The 22690-nt window shown below is 51.3% G+C and overlaps 3 protein-coding genes and 1 pseudogene across 3 annotated transcripts; 2 read left to right on the top strand and 2 right to left on the bottom strand.

The window, feature by feature from the left end:
* Positions 1-4440: 4440 nt before the first annotated feature.
* SAPIO_CDS1448 (uncharacterized protein) lies at positions 4441-8593 on the bottom strand (the record flags this gene model as incomplete). Its single annotated transcript, XM_016784719.1, has 7 exons — positions 4441-6951; positions 7012-7270; positions 7338-7945; positions 8028-8042; positions 8170-8289; positions 8354-8439; positions 8554-8593. 7 exons carry the CDS (start codon positions 8591-8593, stop codon positions 4441-4443), a joined length of 3639 nt encoding a protein of 1212 aa, XP_016645476.1.
* Positions 8594-13698: 5105 nt separating this feature from the next.
* Positions 13699-18262, bottom strand: SAPIO_CDS1447 (uncharacterized protein; the record flags this gene model as incomplete). The annotated part of the gene is made up of 5 exons (XM_016784718.1): positions 13699-14070; positions 14149-17543; positions 17607-17810; positions 17868-18002; positions 18055-18262. The coding sequence occupies 5 exons, from the start codon at positions 18260-18262 to the stop codon at positions 13699-13701; spliced, it is 4314 nt and encodes a 1437-aa protein (XP_016645475.1).
* A 972-nt stretch (positions 18263-19234) lies between these two features.
* Positions 19235-20428, top strand: SAPIO_CDS1446 (annotated as a pseudogene; the record flags this gene model as incomplete).
* An 894-nt stretch (positions 20429-21322) lies between these two features.
* Positions 21323-22660, top strand: SAPIO_CDS1445 (uncharacterized protein; the record flags this gene model as incomplete). The annotated part of the gene is made up of 5 exons (XM_016784717.1): positions 21323-21460; positions 21514-21705; positions 21785-22288; positions 22394-22533; positions 22597-22660. 5 exons carry the CDS (start codon positions 21323-21325, stop codon positions 22658-22660), a joined length of 1038 nt encoding a protein of 345 aa, XP_016645474.1.
* Positions 22661-22690: the final 30 nt, after the last annotated feature.

Raw genomic sequence — 22690 nt, 5'->3', positions numbered from 1 at the left:
CAGCGTCTAGAGCGAAGCAGGGGCACCACACGCTCACCACGTGCGCACAAGCTGTAGTACATTCGCCAACTCGGAGAACATGTCGATGCCATTGCTGTTGTGGGTCTCGCAGTAGGATAGGACAGGCAGTGGCGTTGGATCGCCAGCCATGATGCAAATGACAGCAGCCCTAGCTGCGAAGCATATTTCTAGCGTCATCTAACACAATGCCCTTGACCTCATCGCGGTTATAGTTTATGTAGCATATGGGGCTTGAGTTAGATCGAAGGGGGTTGCACAGACCGGATCTCGGACAGAATAATGTGTCAATGAGACCTCGGGCTATTAGCAGCGGCTGAGTGTACTCATCTCCAAAGGAATAGTGCGAGATACAGAGACCTTAAAACTGGGGCTGACCTGGATGTGGCGTGACTAGATATAGCCTGCAATATAGGAGGGGATCCTGTATGGTGTGAGCGATAGAGCGAACTAGTGAGTTGTGCGTGCTGATCTTACCTTCTGGCCCAGCCTTCATCGTGATGATCCCTCCTGGAGCCACTTTTAGCTCCCCATATTCCTTATCCAAGAAGCCTCATCAGGAGGTCGTCTCATGAGGTCAAAGGAAGTCCGGTGTGAGCTGCCGAACCTAGGACCAAATAGGGCACTATTCGTTGGTTTGCTTTCGTGTGAACAACCTTTGTTCTCACAGTTTCAACCGGGGGACTTCTGTGTCGACTCTTCTGGGGTTCTGCCAGCCGGCAGGGGACGGTATCTTCTTTCGTCGTACTTCAAAATATTGTTGGTCAGCTCTTAGTAGAGCTCAAAGACCACTGCCCGGCAAGAAACAGATTCTTCTTTCGTCGTACTTCAAAATATCGTTGGTCAGCTCTTAGTAGAGCTTAAAGACTGCTGACTGGCAAGAGACAGTATCTTCTTTCGCCGTACTTCAAAATATTGTCGGTCAGCTCTTAATAGAGCTCGAAGACCGCCGACCGGTAAGAAACAGAATCTCCTTTCGTCGCACTTCAAAATATTGTTGGTCAGCTCTTAGTAGAGCTCAAAGATTCCTTTATATTGTTGGAGTTGCCGTGGGCAATCTTGATGAACATTGAAACCTCGGTTTAGACTGCGTAGGCTCAGACAACCGGCGGCGACCTGGAGCTGCTCTCTTTTTCGATCTCCTGGCAGATGGGATGCAGGTGCTTAGTGAATTGCTAGCAGCTATGATCTGAACTTATTATCAGCAGCTTGTCTTATGAGCGCAAATAAATCGATATCAATTAGGGGATTATATGCCAACATCTTAAGGTTCTGCCAACAGGCAAATATTTTGCAGATTTGGGAATATTTTCTCTCGCCGCGTCTGTGAAAATATCGGTCGTTTAACTCTCAATAGAGGTCAAACAGAAATGTGGAAAAAACCACCCAGATTGATGGATGGAATTGTAGAAGGAATTGCCAAGATATCGCTGGTCAACTCTCAATAGAAGTTGAATAGAAAAGGGATAAAAGCCACCATATGGAAGCTGTTGTTGTAGCTGCAATGGTAGAATTTGATGAAAGACTGCTTGATGGCGATGGAAACACGCTCCATTTGACAGAAACAGGCTCGGCTTGGCGATGACGTGATGTGATGATTATGATGATGGATTGTGGTGGTAAATAAATTTAAAGGAGCTGAAGTTGGTGGGCTGGCAGAACCTCGGTTAAAGAGAAATTTGCAGTCGAGGAGGTGAAGCTTGGAATGGGAGTGGAGTGAAAATTGGGGGGACATGGGGGCGGAATTGAACATTATTGTTGGAATATTTGCAGGGATATGGAAACAAAACTTAGCTCGGACCTGATCGGACAATCCAATACGAAGTACCGTCGGATATAAATTCCCAAAATACCACTGTAAAACAGGCCTTTTTAGACGGCAGAGGGTCTTCCGAAGTCGCACCATAGAAAGGGAAACGTTTTGGGAATGGAAATTGGTTTCGGCTAGGGTTTGTGACGTAGAAACTGTTTCGGCAAGGAAGAAATTACTAGGATAATTTCCATGGAATTGGCCCACTCTTTCCAATATAAAACGGAAGGCAGTGAAGGACCAATTCCTTCCTATCTAGTCAATACAACAATAGCTCCTTCCACAATTATTTAATAGTTATTACGCCATATGTACTTCGTACTGGACAAGTAATGGAGTTGCAAGGACATGGGCTACGATTCGACTGGAGCCAAAAACATTGTGATATACGCTACTAAGATTCGACCCAGGCTTGGTCGATTGTGTAATTCGGATATGTTAGCTTACTACTGGAGACATCCACCTTTTCATCTAAAGTTGCAAACGGGTGTACTCCCTCACTCTTGATGCAATAGCGTCTATGAGGAAGAAATAGGAGATTAAATATAGTGCTAATAAGGCGCCTCATATCTTTACAATGGCTGCTGACCCTGCAGATGCGGTACAACCGGCTACGCTGCAATGGAGGGACCTCCAGATAACGCGTTCAGGGACTACAGCCTATGGCCCTAGGCGGCCCGGACAGAGACAACCAGTCACCAGGTACACGGCAGGATGCATCGCACGAAGATGGGGAAAGAAGAAAGGGTTGGAAGGGGCGCTGCACACTACCACGACCTTTATCTGCCTTCTGCGTGCCATCCAGCGGCCCTAGTATACCCCGAGCTCGATGGAGGTGCGACGCCTCGCTGGGGACTAATCTACCCCCTAGCAGAGAAGAAGCGCGAGGCAATGTGAAAATGCCCGGGGAACGCGATTGATTAGGGTCGGTCAAGCCAGGCAGCAGCTCTGCATGTGCCCAATATATTGCTTGTCCGTAAGAAGAATGACAAGCTGCGGTTGTGCGTGGATTTCCGCAGCCTCAACCGAATCACTAAGCAGAACCGCGTCCGGTTACCCTTGATATGTGAGATTCTAGACCCTCTACAGAGATCCGCTAGGAGGAAACGCGGAATAGAACAGGGCAAAAAAAAAAAAAAAAAAATAAAACAAAATAAAATAAAATAAAAAAAATTGAGAAAACTTATATTCCTACGAGTTCACATACGGAAGTCTGCTTCGCTGTGGTGGGATTCCCCAAAATACAACTGTAAAAAGGCCGTTGCACATGCAGAAGCGAGTGCCAGCCGCGTTTCGGGGGTGGATGTGCAACAGAACAGAGACCTCCTGGCGAGAATCAAATATGGGCGCGTGTTCTGTATGGAATACCGGATCCCAATCCAACCCAATCAGCCACTTGATGCAGTAGATCAGAGAATTGATGTTAGACGGACCACCAAACTCGGCACAATCGCCCAGATTGACTTTAATAAATCTTACACCGTTTGAAAGGTTACTACAGCTAGACCGCGTTCCTTTTCTGCTCAGCCTGCATGCAAGTTGTCTGGGATCAGTCACGTGGCTTTGGTTTACCTCTGGGAACAATACCGAGGAAAACTACTTGTAGGGAAAACGGCCTCTCGGCCAGGTGGCCATGGGCCAGCCGGGCCGCCAACAATTCCGACCCATTTCCGGTTGATTGGCAACTGCGTGCTCTAGTGAAAGACCCGCGTACTCGATTTCGGTAGGATTTTCTCCTGTGACTTGAAGATGAGAGGGAAAACACGCAAGAGGAAATGCGTGCCTGTTGATATATTGGGGCGATGCCGTCGAATTTTCTATTCCGCTCTTCTCCAAAAACTAAGGAACGCTCTATCTACTGAATGGCCGAGCAACTAAATAGATTTCCACGGAAAAACGGCCCCACGACGTGGGATGCACGTTTGAAGAAACAAAAACTTCTTTCCGCGCATGACGAAAAAGGATTTGGGAGAGGAAATGCATACACAGCCACACGACGGCAGACCCAACCTAGCAAGGAAGTACAATGGCGGGAGGAGTGCTGCCAGGAGTACCTCAGCAGAGGATTTCGACAGGACTGGAAGGCAAGCTCTACAACACTACATGAGCTGAGGGTGTGAGCGGGATAATCACGCAACTAGAGCATAGGCCTTCGGTAGCCCAATATGCGGTGAAGCATTTGGGAAATAAAGGAGGAAGTTTGGGAACGGCGCTGGGTTCTCTGTCTAAGCTGAAATCTCACTAGGGATGCTGCGACTAGACTCCGAACCCTCGTTTGCTTGGGACCATGTGCAGAAGCCCATCGTTATCTAGGCGTGTTGCTACCGACGGGTAACATCATTACAATTGCCCGGCCTGTCAATATACCAACGGTTCTGTGTGCAGAAGGAATGAGAAGTTGAAGTGTCGTCCGCCACTTTTCGTCCAGTCGATGGCAAGTTGAAAGGCGTCAATGGAGAGGCGGGCCAAGCAGTTTTGAAACTCGAGGGGTGATAAACACCATACAGCTCACTTTAACTTACTGGGAAGAATGGAAGATCACGATGTGCAAGACGAAGAGACATAATATGATTACCCGAAATCAATCTGACCCATCAGCCCGGGCACGATTTTCAGTGACCCCTATTCTGGCCTCTGCTCTGGCCCCTGCCACCACCTCGCGCATGTCCCCCACTGCCCTGCCCAGAAGCCGAAACCTTTCCCTTCCCACCGCCTCCACCAGGACGAGCACCTCGACCACGACCTTCACGAGGGCGGGCAGTTCCGCCCCCAACACCACCAGGACCACCAACACCCCCGGAACCACCAACACCACCAACACCACCGGGACGCGCAGGCGGGTTGGTCCTGTTTCCCAAGGCATCCACGTGGACAATCCGTTTTGTGTCTCGGAAATAGCCTAGGAGCGCATTCATAGTGTTATTCCGCGGATTCGTTGGTTCGTTTTTACCTCGGGGCCGAAGGGTATTAATGTCGCCAACGACAAACAAGGCACCGATCTGCCTCGTAAGGCCCACACAAATGCGGTGGTGGTCGGCAACAAAGAGTGGGCCTGTCTCCTCGGTGACGCCCAGGACGAAGACCACGACCATGCCTTCGCGACCCTGGAAGGAGTCTGTAGTGTTAATGACTACGTCTCGACAGACAGGGAGTGGGTGCTGGCTAAAGGCGGTCTGAAGTCGATCGAAATTCGCCCTGTAAGGGGTAATAATGATAACATCAGACCCCTTGAGGCCGAGGTTGGCGCGGAGGAGGCCCTCGACGAGGCGGACTGCAGCTGCGTTCTGCTGCGGGTTGTAGCGGGACTTTGCCTCTTCGTCTTGGAGGCACTTCGAACCGACGCAATCGAAAAACAGCGGCAAAATCTTGTCTGCCGGGGATGCGGGGGCGTGGTACGCCGACTTTACCCACGTCTCCACTTTAGCGGCAACGGGGTTGGCGGACACTGCAGCTTTAGCCGCGTACTTAAAATCCTCGACGTCAGAGTAGATGATGCTCCGTGCGACGTCAAAGGAGCCCGCAACAATCCGGAACTGGACGTTCAGGACGAAGCAGGGCCACCCCATCCTCATCACATGCTCTAGCTGAGACAGCTTTGCAAACTCAGAGAACATGTTCACGACTTTGCCATTGCGGGTCTCGCCGTGGGTCATGACAGTGGGCGGCAACTGTCTCGGATCGCCAGCCATGATACAAGGCCGGCAGCCCCGACCCCAAACAAGCAGAGCGTCCGCCTGAAGCATCGCTCCAGCCTCATCCAGCACAACACCCTTGGCCTCCGTGCGGTTGAATTTCGCATAAGGGGCTTGGCTTAGGCCAAAGGGGGTTGCACAGACTGCATCTGCAAGCATGATGATGTCTTCGATGAGACCCCGTACCATCTCGAACGGTGTCTCAGTGTTCGCCTCCTTGGTGTAACTTTCAATTTCACCAAAGGAGATATTGCCAGCTACGAACTGGCGAAGACCTTCGAACTTGCGGCTGTCTTGGATGTGGTGGTGGAGGGTGTGGAGGCAGTCGGCGTCGGTGGCGGAGAGGGAAAAGCCAGGAGATGCAACAACTTTTAGAAGCCACTCACATGGCGAGAGGTTTAGCGACCACCTTCCTGTCTTGTAGGGGTCAACAATATCCTCCTCTGCACCCTTCGAGTTGCCAGCAGCAATCTTGATGAACGCTGCAACCTCCGTTCGGACGGCGTAGCCACGGACAACCAGCGGGGACCTGGAACTGGTCTCCTTCGCGATGTCCTGACAGATTCGATGCAGGCGATTGGCGAAGTTGTTAGTAGCCACGTGAGTCGGGGCACTACACACCAACTTGCCAATGTCCGGATGCCCCATGTACAGCCTAGCAGTCAGGGCAAGCAGCTGTGTCTTGCCGGAGCCTGCGAAGCCAATTATGGCCACGATGCCAAGGCGAGTGACTTCGAGGTATTTCTTGAAGCGAGCTTCGTCACTAACCCTCTTGGTGACTGCGGCAGAGATGTGGCCATTAACGGAGCCGAAGATGTCGATATGAGGGAGCGTTAGAGGACTGGGAGGTGTTGGAGGTTGGGGAGCAGTTATGGCCATAGCGTCGAGAGAGGTCGTTAGGGACTCAACGCCGTCTGCTGTGGTATGGCTGGCGGAGCCCAGGGTGGTGTTGCCTAACAGGGATCGAAATCCTGAGCCAGTCTGAAAGTCCTTCTTTAGGATGTGGTTGATCTGCTTTTCGCAGAGCTCATCCTCGTCCTCGTCCTCCTCTAAGGCTGCGTGGGCGGCCTCCACCCGACGTCGAGCGACGTGAAGGCCAGCATCGAATTTCAGGTAATATTGTTGTTTACCTGGTTCGAGCCCGACCTTCTTGCCATCCGCGAAGCTATCGTACGCATGGATTGGGCAGTTTATCGTCGCGGAGTTCACATCCTTTTGTCGCGGGCGCCGGATCCTGACAGCGATGTCGCATTCGGCATCGGACCATTCCTTCTCCATGGCAACAGGCCTTGCCTCCCAGAAGTTGGTATCCTTGGTTCCTTCTTCTGAGTCGTCGTGCATGACGTGCGGCGGCGGGAGACCAAAGGCGAGGGCGAGGCGTGTGTCCTTCGAGAGCAGGCGAGGGAGAGAAGGCGAGAAGGAATCGCGCTCCTATTGGATAGTTAACAAAAGTGATTAATAGAAAGGGTACAATCAATGCAAACCACATACAGTAAATCCGTGCCAGATGAGGACCGTAAACTCGCGAGCCACGTTGTCGGCTCTGTCGCAGGTGCGCAGGAACATCACTTCCACAGGCCTCTGGCGGATAGCCCTTACGTCCTCAGCCAACTGGAAGACGTCTTGCACGACCCCCTGGGAAACGCTGACCATGTAGTCGTGACGATCGTCAAACCTATAGGTCAGAGCGTAGTTGCGGCTGCCAGCGGAGGTTGGGATTTCCTGGCCGTAGCGGGACATGGACCAATTGCTAGAAACATTGAAGTTAGCTAATTAAAATTAATTAAACACTGGAAGGGGGTTAATATGATACATACCCAGTGCTGTATGGAAATACGGGCTTGATGATCTTAGGGAAGTCCTGCTGAAAACAAGTTTCTCCTCTAGGAATCATCATACAGCCACCGAAAAGCACGACGAACTCTGTCTGCGTGCAAATGTCCCGAAGCGTGCGGACTCCGTCAAGAGGCTGTCCATGGTTGACAACCTGATCATCATCGTCGTTTGCGGCATCAAAGGGGAGACCGATACCCTCAACCGACGCGCTTTGGCCATCTTTCAGCTTAAATCTCAATAAGCACATCGGACCGGCCTTCTCAGCAGCTCGTTTCGGAAGGGCCTCGAGTCTCTCGCCGTCAAGCTTCTCAGCAGTTGAGGTCCACGTGCCAACGTGTAATCTCACTTCAATTCCGAGGTAAGCATTGGGACGACCGTCCAACCCGAAGAAGGAGACGTTGGGATTGCTGGACCTGGGGAATAGGATTCGGATACCGACACATGGGAGCTTGCTGGGCTGGCTTGACCAGAAGAACATGGTTCGGTGATTGGCAGGGTATCCGATCTTTTGGCCACCGATCACACGCATACCGGAGGAGCCCTCACAAACCAGAGCGCATTCCTGCGTCTTGGTCTTGCCTTGGCTTTGCTGGTTCGACATTTTGACTAGACAAAGCAAGTATAGGCGTTAGTACAATAATATTTACGGTGAGCACAATGTATAGACTTACCTTAGATAAACTGGACTAGTCTCAAACGAGATCTGGTCACTCGTTATCTGTGGCGGGGGAGTGAACGGAGATAGAGGAGATGGATCAAGCTGAGAAAGGCATTAGACTGGCCAGAATACAATGGACTCAGGTAGAGACTTACCAGAATAACAAGACTGGCCTCGAAAGAGATCCGGTCGAGGTTATTTGCGGAGGGAGAGGCGAAGAAAGCAGAGGAGGGGGAGTGAAGAGAGGGAGAAGGACAAATAGTCTCAAACGAGATCTGGTCCAAGCTGAGAAGGGCATTAGACCGGCTAGAATACAATGGACTCAGGGTAGAGACTTACCAGAATAACAAGACTGGCCTCGAAAGAGGTCCGGTCGAGGTTATTTGCGGAGGGAGAGGCGAAGAAAGCAGAGGAGGCAGGGGACGCTATGAATGGCATTAGAGTGGCTGAAATACGATGGACATAAGCCATAGACTAACTAGAGTGAACAAGACTAGTCCCAAATGAGATCTAGTCGTCTTTATTCACGACGGGATCACCAATATGTTGGGAAGAGGGCGCTGGGAAGTGGATTAGCATGGTGATGTGCAAAGTAAACCTGGGACGTAGGGAAGTCGATTGGTTCCTTACTCTGTAAAGCCTATGGGGGAATTGCGTCTGCGATAGAAGACGATGTCTGGAGAAAAGAAAAAAGAAAGAAAAAAAGAGAGCAGGAAACAATCTCATGGAGAAGCGGCCGGCACAAGTCTTTTCTGGTCGAACGTGTGTCCTGTATGTAGGAGAAGAAAGGGAAAAGAGCACGAGGGAGCTTTCAAATATGGAACATGCGCCCTCGGTAGAATGCAGGAGAAAATAGCACACGAGCGGACGCGAAGTTGACACGAACAAGTTTCTGCGTGGATGCTGGGTTCTACTGTGGTTCGGTTCGCTCCTTCCTTCCCTTATGGATTACGGCCAAAGTTTTGGTAACTTTTGTAATTTTTGATGTTGATATTCAACCAGGGTGGTATGAAAAACTATCTACAAATAACTACGAGGTCTGTGATACTCTGTAGCTTGATAGGTATGGTTTACTGCCTGGGAGTTACGATGATACCGGAATTGGGTGTGAGAAATGGGCGGCGATACTGGTGGCGGCACATCCGGGCTGCCATGGCTTGGGTGGGTCAAGCCGCGGGACGGAAGAACCCGAAGATCAATACGACCAGCCCACCAATGAAATGTCCGCTTCTATTCCAAAAAGGAAATTACCTGTGCACAATCGTCCCAACTTGTCCCAGCTGTGGGCAACTGAACCAATACGTAGCCTTTTGTCCAGGATCTTGATCCGGTTTCTCCGACACGTTAAAGGTTGATCGCAAGCGACGAAGTTTGGTCATGAGGCTCTCTAGAACCTGGAGTTTCTCCTTAAACTGCTGTGAAACATCGACAACTTTCGTATTTGGGAACGTCATGAAGGGCTGCGCAGCGGCAACTGCTTCATCTAAATTAAGAGCAATACTTTGCCGCATTGTGTGCTCGGAGAAAGGATCGACAAGAAGGTGATGAGAGGTAGAGATGTGTGATGGGGAGGGGTGTATCTCATGGCCTTGGTGAGCATGGGCAGCTCCATCTATGAATTTATTGTTACATGCTCTATGGAAAAACAAAAGGAAAAGAGAAAAAAAAAATATATCCTACCTCTAGCTGTTCATAATACTGGCCATTACATCGCCAATCTCTCTTCCGATACTAAAAAGCTCCCTCATATACAAAGGTGCTGCCAACAGTGCATCGACCTTGTCCCAGGTCGGAGCGGACCGACCCTGGTATAAGATCATCTAGAAAAGGATGAGGAGCTATCCTAAGCTTTTGAAATCATGACTTTAATTAGTCATCTATTATTATTATTTGTATTTTGCTTTTCTGTTCGCGACGCGTCAGGCAGTGTGGAAGCATCACAACTTCCCATGAGAAGCTTCAGTACTTTGCCGAGATGTCCAACCAACAAATTTTGCAGCCTTCGTCATGCTGGCCATCTCCCGCCCGAACACTACGAATTACCACTCCTAGTCTCATTCGTTCAAAACAAGTGTCCACATCATCAGTATTTAAGATTTGTCTCCACTAAGCTACACGGACTGCACCAGTCACTAGAATCATGATATCTCGTCAACAATCCGCCGACTCCTGTGCGCGGACCTGTTCTATGCAGGGCGTATGCGCACCGGGGTCCCAGCCGACGAGCAGTACACAACATGCCTTTTACAACTCTCACATTACTTGGAATGGTTGGCAAACTATAGCGTGGTAGGGCGGAGCGTGCCAATACTAATGAACGTAGCAGGTTCCTGCGCTAGGTTTTTGCCACGTGGACCCTCGTGCTCCTGCCGGTCGTGAGTCGTGACGCAGTCTACGCGTGACAAGCACCAGCTGTTGGTCATGTAAGAATTGACCACAATTTGTTGGCGGCCCGGCTGGCTGGCTGCCAGCTGCCTCGGAGCTGCCACCGAACCAAGTCAGCGTCATTCATTCGTTTCATTCCCAGGAAATTCCCTTCCTGCTCAATAACACTCATTCCCACACAATTGCATCTTTGATTAGGGCAAAAATTGAGCAACATGTCACTCTTTGTGGAAGTCCGTAATTGGAGGGAACTAGATCTGTTGTTTCCTTATTCAAACAAGTCAGACTTGGCGCATCGCGCCGAGTCCAAAGAGGTCCTTGGACTTATCCTCCCACGCAAGTGCGCATGCGCGACAATTACCGGCTAAATTGGTCGGCTCTGTTATTCCTCTCCTTCCCGCTTCTGCCGACTCCGCACAAAAGCCGGTAGATGAAAAGTGATAGATGTATTCTTCGAGCCTCGCCGTACTGAATCAGGCGGCGATGATGGCGGTATCACCCGCCAACAGAGCCGTAACATGTGGGGACCTCCAAGCCGTCCCCGATAGAGATAATCATGCCGTTTACAGGCCGTCGTGCCACACAGAGCCCTATATTCGGCCACCTTCAACAACAAAGGGAGGAGAGACGCACGGGCGGTTGGGATTCGGATGAACACGACGATGAGAACTGTCCAACATCCATGCCATGTATCCAGGCGACCGGGAATCGGTTTGCCATGAGCCAATGCGGTTGCCAAAGAAAATATTTATGCGGACCACGAGTTGGAGTTGGAATTTGACATAAATTCAGAAGGATGACGGTGAGGACATTTAGACGAGTCCAGCGATGGTCGGATAATGAAGATGGGAATGGCGGCGGAGAGGGGAACGATGAAGATGACCAATGTGGAGATGACGATGAAGAGGACAACGCGCTTGAGGCGGGCCATAGTAGAGAGTGCAGTCCACAGTAGAGAGTCTAGACAGCTCTTTAGTTCCCAAAATGCCAAAGCGTTCACAGAAAGCAAAAAGGGCGTAGCGACAAAACGGCGTAGCCAAGGTTGGGGGAGTGGTCTGGCCGACCACTACCCTTTTCCTGCCTCAACCTTCTTCCTCGAGGATTGTGAATATGTTGGCACACGCACTGCCACGGGCGTGAATTCCACCGCAAAATCCACCACCCCTGTTCGACAGAGTCGGCGGCAAGTCGGTGATGGTGACGTTGAAGCATGTCATGACCGCCTTATTCCCATCTTGTCCGACCGGGTAGCACGTATTCTGCCGGGAGTCGAGGAAACACGGGGAAGAGTGCAAAATCTCCAGAAAATACTAGTTGGGAGAGACGAGACTGTTGCCGAGCAGATGCCATCCATACGCGATTCCCATCTTGTGGAGCTGGGCGCCTATATTAGCCTCATGGGCCCGCACTGTCGTACCCTCCCCCCTTCCTCCCATATCTCGGAGCTGAATGATCATAATGCGGAAGAAGACAATAATCTATGGAGCTCTTCTATCCAGAAACTTTGGAGAGCGTCGTTTGTCTTTGTATTTTAAATTCGCCTTTATTATTATTATCTTCTTTTGAGAAAATCCTGCTGTCCAATCTTCCCGGTGTCTACCCGCGAGTAAGCAATTTCTTTCAATTCTCAGTTTTGTTCCTCTGTATTCTGCCTCTGGCTACCCGCGGGTAGGCTTTTCATATATAAACTTCAAAATTTTTACCACAGAAAAAGCCTACCCGCGGGTAGCTCGAGGTAGAATATAAGGAAAGAATACTGAAAACAGGAAGAAACTGCTCACCCGCGGGTAGACAGACCTGTGACTTGTGCAATGTAAAATGAAAATCAAATTGGATGGAACTTTTGGCCAGCCACCCGCGAGTATGCAGGAACAAACACCGAGGGTAATTTCTACCTACTTCCGACCCCGAGCCGAAGGCTGAGTTGGAGTAAAGGGGAGAGAGGCCGGTCCTAGGTTCCCAACTCTTTGTCGGTCCTTTATGGGTGACTGGGTAGTGACTAGACGGACTTCAATGTGGAGTTTCGGCAGTCACTGCTGGTATGGGAAGCCGGTCGTGACTCCTTGGGGGAATCGTTATTGTCTAAAGAGAAGAAAGCAAGTGACTTGATTTGGGAAGGGTTAGGGTCGATTTAGTGTTCGAGGCACTTGCGAGAATGGGCCTTGGTAGGCAATGAGTCCGGTTGTCCTACCCCTCTTGGCGGTACGGGTGCCACTTCAAGTGTCAGTGGAAGACCTAAGAATGAATGAGTGTTAGGAAATAGAATTTAAGATAACGAATTGCTTGATATGGGTGAAGGAACCATGATATTGTAGGCACTGTTAGAAAGTGCCCGCCTGTCCTGAATTACTGTCGGCAGCGCTGTCTGGAATGTCAAGGTAATACATTGTCGTTAGACTGAAGTCGCCTGAGGCCGCAACCAAGGCGAGTCCCAAATTGGCGGGGGGGCGGTGGCATCCTCCCAAATAAAGGAAACAGAAGGTCCTCGGGCTCTTCGTTAGAAGCGTTTGCCGTGGATGCGTGTTTTTTCTAGTCTTGAGGGTTTGGGGGGGGCCGCAAGATTTCCGCTTACATCAGCGGAGTGGTATTTGTGTGCCACTCACTAAAACGCGAACGCGTCCTGTACGCGTTATCAGTTCAGGTGCATAGCCCACCAACCTCAGCACTGGATCACACGGTCATGATGGTGATTAGCGCACGAAGAGTCGAGCGCCCTTTCCTAGTTTACAATTGTACTGCACTTTGACCCACTGTACGCTACACTGCTCTATCCCAGCGTTCTTATTAGGTGGTTTTGTGACTTATCAATGGTTCTAGGATGTGTGGCTGGGTTGGCAGTTCGGTTTGGTGCCTACTGCTCCGTCGTTTCCGCTGGAGCTCCATGATGTTGACAAAAGCAAGAACGCTTCTACAGGGTAGCAATGACCCACATTTACGCTCCGTTTAATGAACATTTCTCCGTTGTGGTCTCGTCATTGAGTGCTAACATTCTTCATCATCATCACCTTGACGTTCAGACACACCAACGACGGGGAGACTTCCTACTCAACTCAAGCTTTTCCCTGCTTTCAAATCGGTGCCCTTGTACTCGATACGAATGGCACGACATGCCATGCCGCAGAACATGGATCAATAATGGGTCTTTTCATTTGCCTCTCTTTTACATATACGCTACCAAACATGGCTCTGCTCGCTGTCGGGCGAAATGTACCAAAGCTTTCAACGGCCTTCACTAAATATTCGTATCCCCACACCCCTTTTCCTCCCCTGTATATGTATCTAACTAAATATCCGTCCTTCTAGTCCAAATGCCCCAACGCGCTATCTTCGTCTGCGTCCTCTTCGATATTATCCCTTTCGACAACGTCTTCATCACTCAGCTGATCCCAGTCATCGTCCGAGCTCTCTTCACCGTCCCGTCCATGTGTGGATGCAGCCACATCCAATGCCGCATCATACGGACCAATCTCGAGCTCCGGGTTTACGATCTCCCGTGGCATATTTATCTCGGCGATGAGATTTTGGAGCATCGGGTAATACGCCTCGTCGAAGTTCATCTTGAGGTAATTAGACACGGCGGCTTCGACGAGGATATTATTCCTTTCATCAACACGATCCCCCAGGCGAGTTGGTTCGAGCGCCCACCCGGTGCGCATTTGCTGACCATGGACCTGGGGGGAAAGGTTAGTAGATCAGAAACAAACGAATTCTCAAAAGCACTCTACTAGAGACCACTGAGCTAGGCGTACCCGGTGAGCTATGGCAAAACAAAGTGGGTTACCCCTTTCGACTGTTAGGGGCAGGCCCAGAAACTCAGCGTATTTTACCTGCAACACCTTCTTGATGTTGGATTCTGGGTCGACGCTTGCGACTGCCATGTGACGGACACAGCACTGGAAAATGGCTTCTAGGAAGAGAGTCTCTGGAGTATCTTCTGTGATCCAATGGCGATTGCAATGTTGTCTCATCCTGAAGAGCCGCTCCGTGAAGATCGATTCGGCGAGTGTCCAGCTCCAGTCGTATGGCATCGTCATGGGATGTGCGAAATACGGGCATCCATTGCGTTGGGGAAGTCGTACACCTGCCCACCTTTGCATTTCATCGGCAAGCTTAGCAAGGCGAGAACGAGCTGTCAGCCACCGAGGGTGCCGGATTACCCTAACTTCACATCTAGTCTCGATCGGTGCTGGGGCTCCCAGGTGGAACCTGCCGGAAATCCATTCCTCTCTGAAGTACTGAAGTTGTTCCGGGCTAACCTCCAGCTGTAGCCGGGATCGTCTTTTTTTGGGGAATTTGCGGCGGATATCAGTGAAGCGCCCGCAGTCCACCACCAGAGCGCATTGCAGACGGGCAACTTCTTCAGGTACGACGTGATCGTGGGACTTGATAGGCCCAGACAGGGCCAAAAGACTGCGACGGTATGTACCGAGCGCTTGTAAAACGACCGGGAGGTACGTGTGCTTGCAGGCATTTAAGGCCCATGGTACCATGGCTAGATTATCCACCCAGTGGATGGCTGCCTTACCTGTGTCGTCGAGAGAGAATGGGAAAATAGCGTCACAGCTAAGACTGAGGGGATGCCGTTGCGACTTGGGTGAAGAGAGCGCGCCAAGGAGCTTTCCGGAATACTGATTGATGTATGCCTTTCCTCGCCGGTGATCGAGGGTAGTCCTAACCCATGATAGCAGAGCATTCGAGTAAGGGGTATTATCCAACGACCCCCGCAACCCCATCGCTATCCGGTCCCTACTAATCAACGCCTTGAATATTCGTATTACCCTCGCTTCCAATATCGGGGGCCGATTACCATGGGCCCCGGCTAGACATCGGGAGCATACTCGAATATTGTTTTGATCGAGGGCCAGGGATTTGCATGACATATCAATACCACATGCGCTGCAAGGATGCTGAACGATTTGTGTCATCTCTGGCGTGCACTTGCAGGGGTTCGGCGGCAGCTCCCCGGCGAAGATCTGCGCGTTGGCGCCATCAACGGCTCTGGCGAGAGATAACCAGGTGGCAAGAATATCGCTCGTTGCGTTCCAGGTTTCCAGACTGACACTGAGGACTTGGTTTCTCCAAGCAATATCCCAAGAGCAGAGACCAAGGTTGGGCAACTCCCCCGAAATATCTCGTCGAACCGATTTCGAAGGCTCTATCCTCGTCCAGTCGCAGCTATATATCCTTTCACAGTACACGATAGCTCCTCCATCATAAGCCCACTTGTATTTCCCGGCATCGGACCTGAATTTTCCGGTTTCGTGGTACCAGGTCATGTTTGACTCGGCCGAGGTTTTGAGTGGACACATCCTGGCCCATCGGCTGGAGAGGTATCGCATGAATCGTCGGCATCGCTGGACGTCCTGATTTTCTATTTCGTCCAATTCCCTGACTATTTTTGGTTGCCGTCCCCTATGTACAGGCGTTACAAAGACTGCATCTTGTGGCTCTGGTGCATCGGTACGGATCCAGTCAATCGGTAACCTGCGTCGCCCTAGAACTCCAGTAAACGTCTCGGGATCGAGACGGTAGAATCCCTGTGTTAAAAGACACCTGCCTGTAGGGTCAAACATGACCGATGGTAGAGGTAGCTCCAAAGGTTTATATGGAATGGCACTGCAATGCGCGGCGAGAAAGAGAGTTGCGAAAGTTGTAGTAAGTGTAGCTGGCATTTGCCCACTCCAAGAAATAGCCTCCTGGTCTGGCCACCGGTTCAAGGCATCCACCAGCTTGCGGCAGATTGCCAAGGCTTCATCACGCGTGTAAGTAACATGCGCAGTAGATGCCCCAAGGTACTTCCGGGTGGGGGTGGCGAACAAGCGACAAAATTTTCGATGTTGGCCTCCCTTTTCGGCGCGCAACTCCCAAGCTATTTTCCGACCTCGCCTACTCGAGTTAACATCGGCTTTGTAGTTTCGATCAGGGTGTAGGGTCAGCTTGGGGTGGTTATAGACGAAGGTAAATGGGTCTTCATCAGGTGCCTCGGTGCTGAGGGTGGCCTTAGCCTTAGCCTTGCGCTTGACAGTGATCGTTTTCAGGGCCTCCTCCACTGCTCGCTCGCAGAACCCCTTTGGGTGGAAGAGATCCGGACCGAGATGGGACCGGTTTGTCGAATCAGGGCGGTCCCTAGCGGGATCCGCCCTAACGACTGGTGACTGGGTGCTTGCCACTACCTTAGCTCTTGTCGTAGAGCAATGGATAGGGGCGGAATCTTCAACGGCCGAATCTGGAAGCATGAGGCTCCTCTCGGGGCTCGTTACACTGACGGGAGATTGGCTGTCCGCGATAATCAAACTCCTATCAATACGGCGGGGACATGGGCTGATGGCGGTCGGGCTTGTCGAGCGAATGCGTCTCTGCAAGTAACTTGCCACGCTGACGGGCGATTGACTGTCGGCAATTACCCTACAGGCTGCACGCCTCATCCCGGAGTAGTGGCCCAGGACATTGTTGACTTCATCCGCCGCATTGTCATGGTGTATCCAGACGGTGATAGTGGCTGCAGTGATCACGCCAGAGTCTAATATCAGAGGCGGCTGGGCATCCATCCAGACGGCAAGAAGGATATCGAGACCATGCTGGCGACCCCAGAGCTGGATTATCCTCGCGAGGTGGTCTGCTCGGAAGTTTGATGTCGTCTCTTCATGGTCTGGGTCATCGCTACCAAGCTTAATGAGGTCGATTATCTCTTTCATCTCGTCGCTCTTCGCTACCCGACAGAGTTCGTCTACAGTTGGCTTTATCTTTTCCGGGTGTTGCGCTGTCATGCTCAGGATGAAGGCATAAAACCCACAGAGGTTGCCGTTACTAGGTGTTAGGATGGTTTCATGCCCGTGGGGAAAGGATTGGCTATACGACGGGCGGGCCGGAGCATCGGTGCATAGGTGTGCAGCTTCAGATTCGCATCGAACTAGGCGCGGCTTCTTTACAGGTCCTTGTGTTAAAGGAGTGACTGGGAGGTCGGCGACACCGATGTGGCTCTCTGTTTGCTTGCTTGGTGTGGGCTCGCAGTGACTGATCGTATTCTTTCCCATTGATCTAGTAACCCTGCGCCTACGGACACAATCGAATGTTACAGGCGTCCGCAGCGACATCCGAGTCGACTTTTTAGCTGTCGATGGCGCTTGCTTGCCGGGAATCGCCGCTAACTCAGAGTGAGGATTGGCACAGCTACGCGGCAAATCCAAATTCGCTAATTAGAACTCACAGCTTGATCCAATCACGTCCACTGCCTCCGTGGCTACCACAATTGTATCAAGGATTATATCGTCACTTTCACTAGCTTCGGACTGTCTGCGCTTGCGTTTCTCTTGCTTGGAAATAGGGACACGAGGATGGTCAACGTCGACGAGACCGGACTGGAGTTTGATATCCGCCTTCTTCGCGACCGTGCTTCGACGCCTTGTGGTGGCTAAGGCGCTGTGTTAACTACCCGAGATGTTCATGGCATTGTCCACCTTGCGCTTACTATCAGAGTTCTTCTTGCGAAGAAAGGGCGGCCCCTCGCGGGATCCGCCCTGCTGGCTGACTATGGCTGAGTCGGCGACGCGGCAGGGAGAGGATGGCTGATGCTCGGCGGTGGGGTCGTTCTGATGGGAATGGGCTGAATCTGTTAGCTACCCGACATGTTAATGCCATTATCTATCTTCGCTTACTATTAGAGTTCTCGTTGTCAAGCAAGGGCGGTCCCACACGGGATCCGCCCTGCTGGCTGACTACGATCGAGTCGGTGATGCGGTAGAGAGAGGATGGCTGAGGCTCCACGACGGGGTCGTTCTGGTGGGAATGGGCTGAACGTGCCGAGCAAGGGCGGCCCCAAACGGGATCCGCCCTGCTTGCTGGCAATTTCCTATTAGAGCGCATTGTGGGCTTCAAGTCTGGACAGAAAGGAGCAAGAGAACCGCGGACGAGCAAGACTTCAATGGACAGTCTCAAGATCAACCTGCAAGATTGTGTCTTGAACACAACTCCGATATTTGTGTGGGATACATTGCGGACGTACCGCATAGGTAGGGCAGCCCACCTGACCAAGCCAGACGTTGAGGAAGTCGCGATCTTGATTACTGGGAGCCATACAATTGTACAGGACCCATAAGGTAAGCAGTACATCGTACACCGGGCAGCGGACAGGGCCTTCGACAAGCTTGAGGGCTGCATCTTTGGTCATGACCGAGATCTTGTCCTTGTTTGCGTCTACCGCACTACACGCTCTAAATTATTCAGAGCGACTGCGGTAAAATCACGAGAACGGTTGTACGGGCCATGATACTCTAACTAGCACTAGATACGAACTATTGTAACAGGCAGGTATTGGACCGGTGAACGTTGCACCCGGTTCGCCGACGTTTGTGAGCATCCAAGCTGCCCATGATCAGCAGGCGTGGAGTATGCAGACCGTGCATGGCTGCAACGCTTCCCTTAGAATAACGTCTTTGACGAGACGCTTGAGGAAATGGTAAGGAAATGGTGGTTTGGCCCGTCCAGTCCAACATGATGGTCAGCCACTGTGAAGACACCCACCCAGTACCAGTAACCATGCCCGACGACCTTTTGTCAAGGAACCAATCCTTGGGATGGGCCACATGTGTCTTAACGAGGCAGATATTTTTTGTGCTCGGAGCGGGCTTGTCTACCCAATTAATTTCCTTTTTTGAACAGAAGTAGACATTTGATTGGTGAGCGATGGCAGCGCGTGGGCGGGGGCCATCTACGTCTTTACGAGGTTAAAGTTGTTTTCTCGAAATAGGCTGCCACAATTCAGTTCGTTCGACCTTTTCTCAGATCTGTCTCCCAGTCGGGAAGCCCGAGATCCATTGGGACGACCAATCCGACAAGATGGATGACTCCCGATATATCAGCCCAAACAGAATCAATAACATCTGGGCGTCGTATGGCATGGGTGGTGGATCCACCGCCATGATGCAAATTTTCACCGTGACCAAAGGCACCCGCCGTCACACATTTGTCGAAACCACAATGCGTGCCACCATGATATCAGATCCGGGCGTTCCATTTGACGACAAGGAGGTCGAGGATTTAGTCCGGCGCACTTGGAGTCCCACGAACGAGACCGCGAGAGACCATCCGATGGTAGGCCAGATTGTACAGGACATGATGGGTGCCCAGGACCAAGACATGAGTTACTTTTCAGGAGCCTCGGTGTCGGATAACGATAACTTCTCCGTGCTCCAGTCAAGCTGGGGTCTCTTCGAAGCGAGGAACTCGGCGAACTCGTCGATTGAAGTGTACACACTTATCGGGATAACATCGACCAACATCACGCTAATACGATCCGAGACCATCGACAAGGAGCCAACGCCATTCGAAGATTGCGGCTTCGGCTCGTGGCAGAACGAGGCGTTTGGCGGAAAGGTTACTCGGACGGATTGTGTGGGCAGCAGGAAAACATACGATAATAACAGGTTCTTCGGCCAAACGGACACCGCCGCTGTCCTCATCGCATTCGGGCTCGGGAAAGGCAGATCAAATCGTAGCTCAGAATCACTCAACGACGCCGTTTTTACTTGGGTAGCGAAAGCGGCCCCCGTCATGGAGGATCTCCTGGTTGCCAGAGGCTTCGTCGTGAGCGTCGATTTAGCACTGGTCCAAATCAGCGTGCAGAAACTTATCGCGGCGGTGTCTCCTCTGCAAGTCTTCTTGAGCCTCCTTGCTCTGGTACTTGCGGTTATCTCCTGGCTTGGCGTGACCTTCTTTACCGATGCGCCTTGGTCTAGCACGCTGTTGGCAAACTTGGTACATACTGCGCCATTCACGGGTAGCAGGCCGTCCAAAGCTGGCTATATGCGCCGTCCTCCGAATGTAGAAATTGTTGGAAAGGGTGAAGGTTGCGTTCTTACCGTCTCAGGCAGAGCTGTCGTGCCCCAAGAAACTCAGTTGGCACCTCCTCCTTTAATGCAACCCGACGTTTATCCCGCGGTTCCCATAGGCCACGTCCATCCAACAATGATGAACCCCCACGACAACAAAGGCAGTTACCAATACATAACTCCGGCCCCAGAGACATACTGAGACGGTCTGCAATGTCGGGAAGATATGACGGATATCCTGTGAAGATTAAGGATGAGTGTCCTGGGACGTCCGGGAGCCACTCACAAGTCTCAGGGATTACTCTCTGGAGATCTTCTGTACCGTTTTCTCGGTGAGCACTGTACGAGCTCGGACACTTTTCGAGCCGTGAAATGTGTCCATGTATTGATAGCCTAGAGGTTGAGCGCGAAGACTTAGGCAAGCATTAATATTACTACCGGCGTGGTAGTTATTACTACCACAGTTAGGCAAAAAGTAAATGCACGCCATTAGGGATGAAGAAGACGGCGGTGACCTTAAACTATCCTGAGAATGTGTGTCAACGAGGGGAGCCATACTCATCATAGATCGAGGAGTGACACCACCAGAGCTGCTCATCAAGGCCGCGATGCAATCCCTCCCCAGGACCGACTTGTGAGAAATGTGGTGTGGCAAGCGTTCACCAAGCATACATAATCAGGAGTCCCGATGCCAACATATCGATTTGGAAATGCAAGAATGACCATAGAATATGGAGATCGCTTGTGTAGTCCTGGCCTCGATTGTAGTTAAAGTTTGACCCTTTCCGGGGAATACGGACGCGTAGGCTCACGGACCGAGCATTCGGGAGTCGGGACGCAAGTCATCTCTGGCTCAATAAACACGGCGAAGTAATTCCGCAAACCAAAAAATTGGACCGAACAATACCATCTCGCGATTCGCGCTCTTAACAACGTCCCTTTCGGCTAAAATGTCACCTTCAGCCTTTGATTAACTAACCGCATGAGAAAGGGTGCAGTCATTCCGCGCAGCTTCATAAGATGAAGAGATCCTCAGGCTCACGTCGAAACCTCTGTGGCTCAAGTTCCAACAATCCTTGGGTTCCTTCTCACCATAATGCGCTCTCTAACGCCCCTTATAGCGCTAGGTACGCCATTCCTAGCCCTTGCTAGCTCTACAGTTCCCCAGGCGTTAGCTCCAAGGCAGGAGGCAGAAGCACCGAAATGGAACTTCACCGACTATGCGTACTTCTACGTGAGTGAACCTCTCAAGACTGAGTTCAATCCGGAGCTGATTGTGGGATACAGTTTAGGGGAGAAAGCCGTCCCGACGGGGAGCAGGTCTACATTGCCGTCAGCAACAACAATGATCCAGGTTCCTGGACCACGTTAAACAACGGAAAACCGATCTTGATTTCCGATGTCGGTTATTATAAAGGCATTCGAGATCCAGTTTTAATTCCCAACCATGACCGCACAAAGTACTGGGTGATAAGCACGGTTCGTTGTACTTTGATTCCGAGGTGGATATTTGGTGGCTTTGGGTGTACCCAACAAACTGACGACATGCGGGCTGCAGGATCTCAAGGTTTACGACTACGGCTGGAGCAGCAGGTTCTGCTTCACCTGTCAGGGCACCCACGGCATCGTCATCTGGGAGTCCGAAGATCTCATAACCTGGACCGGGCCAACTTACCCAACCGTGTCGCCCGAGAATGCCGGTATGACGTGGGCGCCCGACGCCATCTGGCATCCTGAGAAAGAGGCCTACCAAGTGTTTTGGACTTCGAAGTTGGACGGCGCCGACGCCTTGCATATCATGCGGAGTTTCACCACGGACTTTAAAAACTTCACGGTCGGTGAGCGATACGTGGATCGGGGCATGGACGCCACCATTGCCTACGCAGATGATACTGGAAAATACTATTTTATTTCGAAGAACGGGCCCGCCGAGGGCATAGAGCACAGTACGGCGGATAGCCTCGAGGGCCCTTGGACAAAACTCGGGGACCGAATCGGACTAAACAAGATGAAGGCTGGCGAGGGACCACTGATCTTCAGGAATAACGTGAACCCTGACAAGGTGAGGAATCATCACGTGTCTTTCCAACCTTCAAATTCGGACAGCAGTAGATGTACAATCTATGTTCCCACGTGGGAGTTAATCGTCTAATGGTATTACTTGCAGTGGCATCTTTGGATCGACGCCTACTTGGACGGCGGCGGCTACGTGCCTTTCGAGACCGAAGATATCGAATCTGGCAAGTGGACGCCATCCGAGGGCTATAAACTCCCAGCGGATCCTCGACATGGCAGTGTTGTTCCCATGTAAGATGGTTTGGCGTTCCCTCCCCTTGAAGATACTAATACTAATGGTTTGGAATTGGGAAGAACCGCTGCTGAGCGCGAGGCTCTGGTCACTCTAGGCGAGAATATGCTGGCCAGAAAGGGCTAGACTACGTAGGGTTGCGATTCAGGGTGTATT

The sequence above is a fragment of the Scedosporium apiospermum genome (assembly GCF_000732125.1).
Source record: "Scedosporium apiospermum strain IHEM 14462 chromosome Unknown SEQ_SAPIO_0066, whole genome shotgun sequence".
In the NCBI taxonomy this organism is placed as follows: domain Eukaryota; kingdom Fungi; phylum Ascomycota; class Sordariomycetes; order Microascales; family Microascaceae; genus Scedosporium; species Scedosporium apiospermum.
Note: the sequence above shows the minus strand (reverse complement) of the source record. Positions and strands in the feature narration are given on the sequence as shown.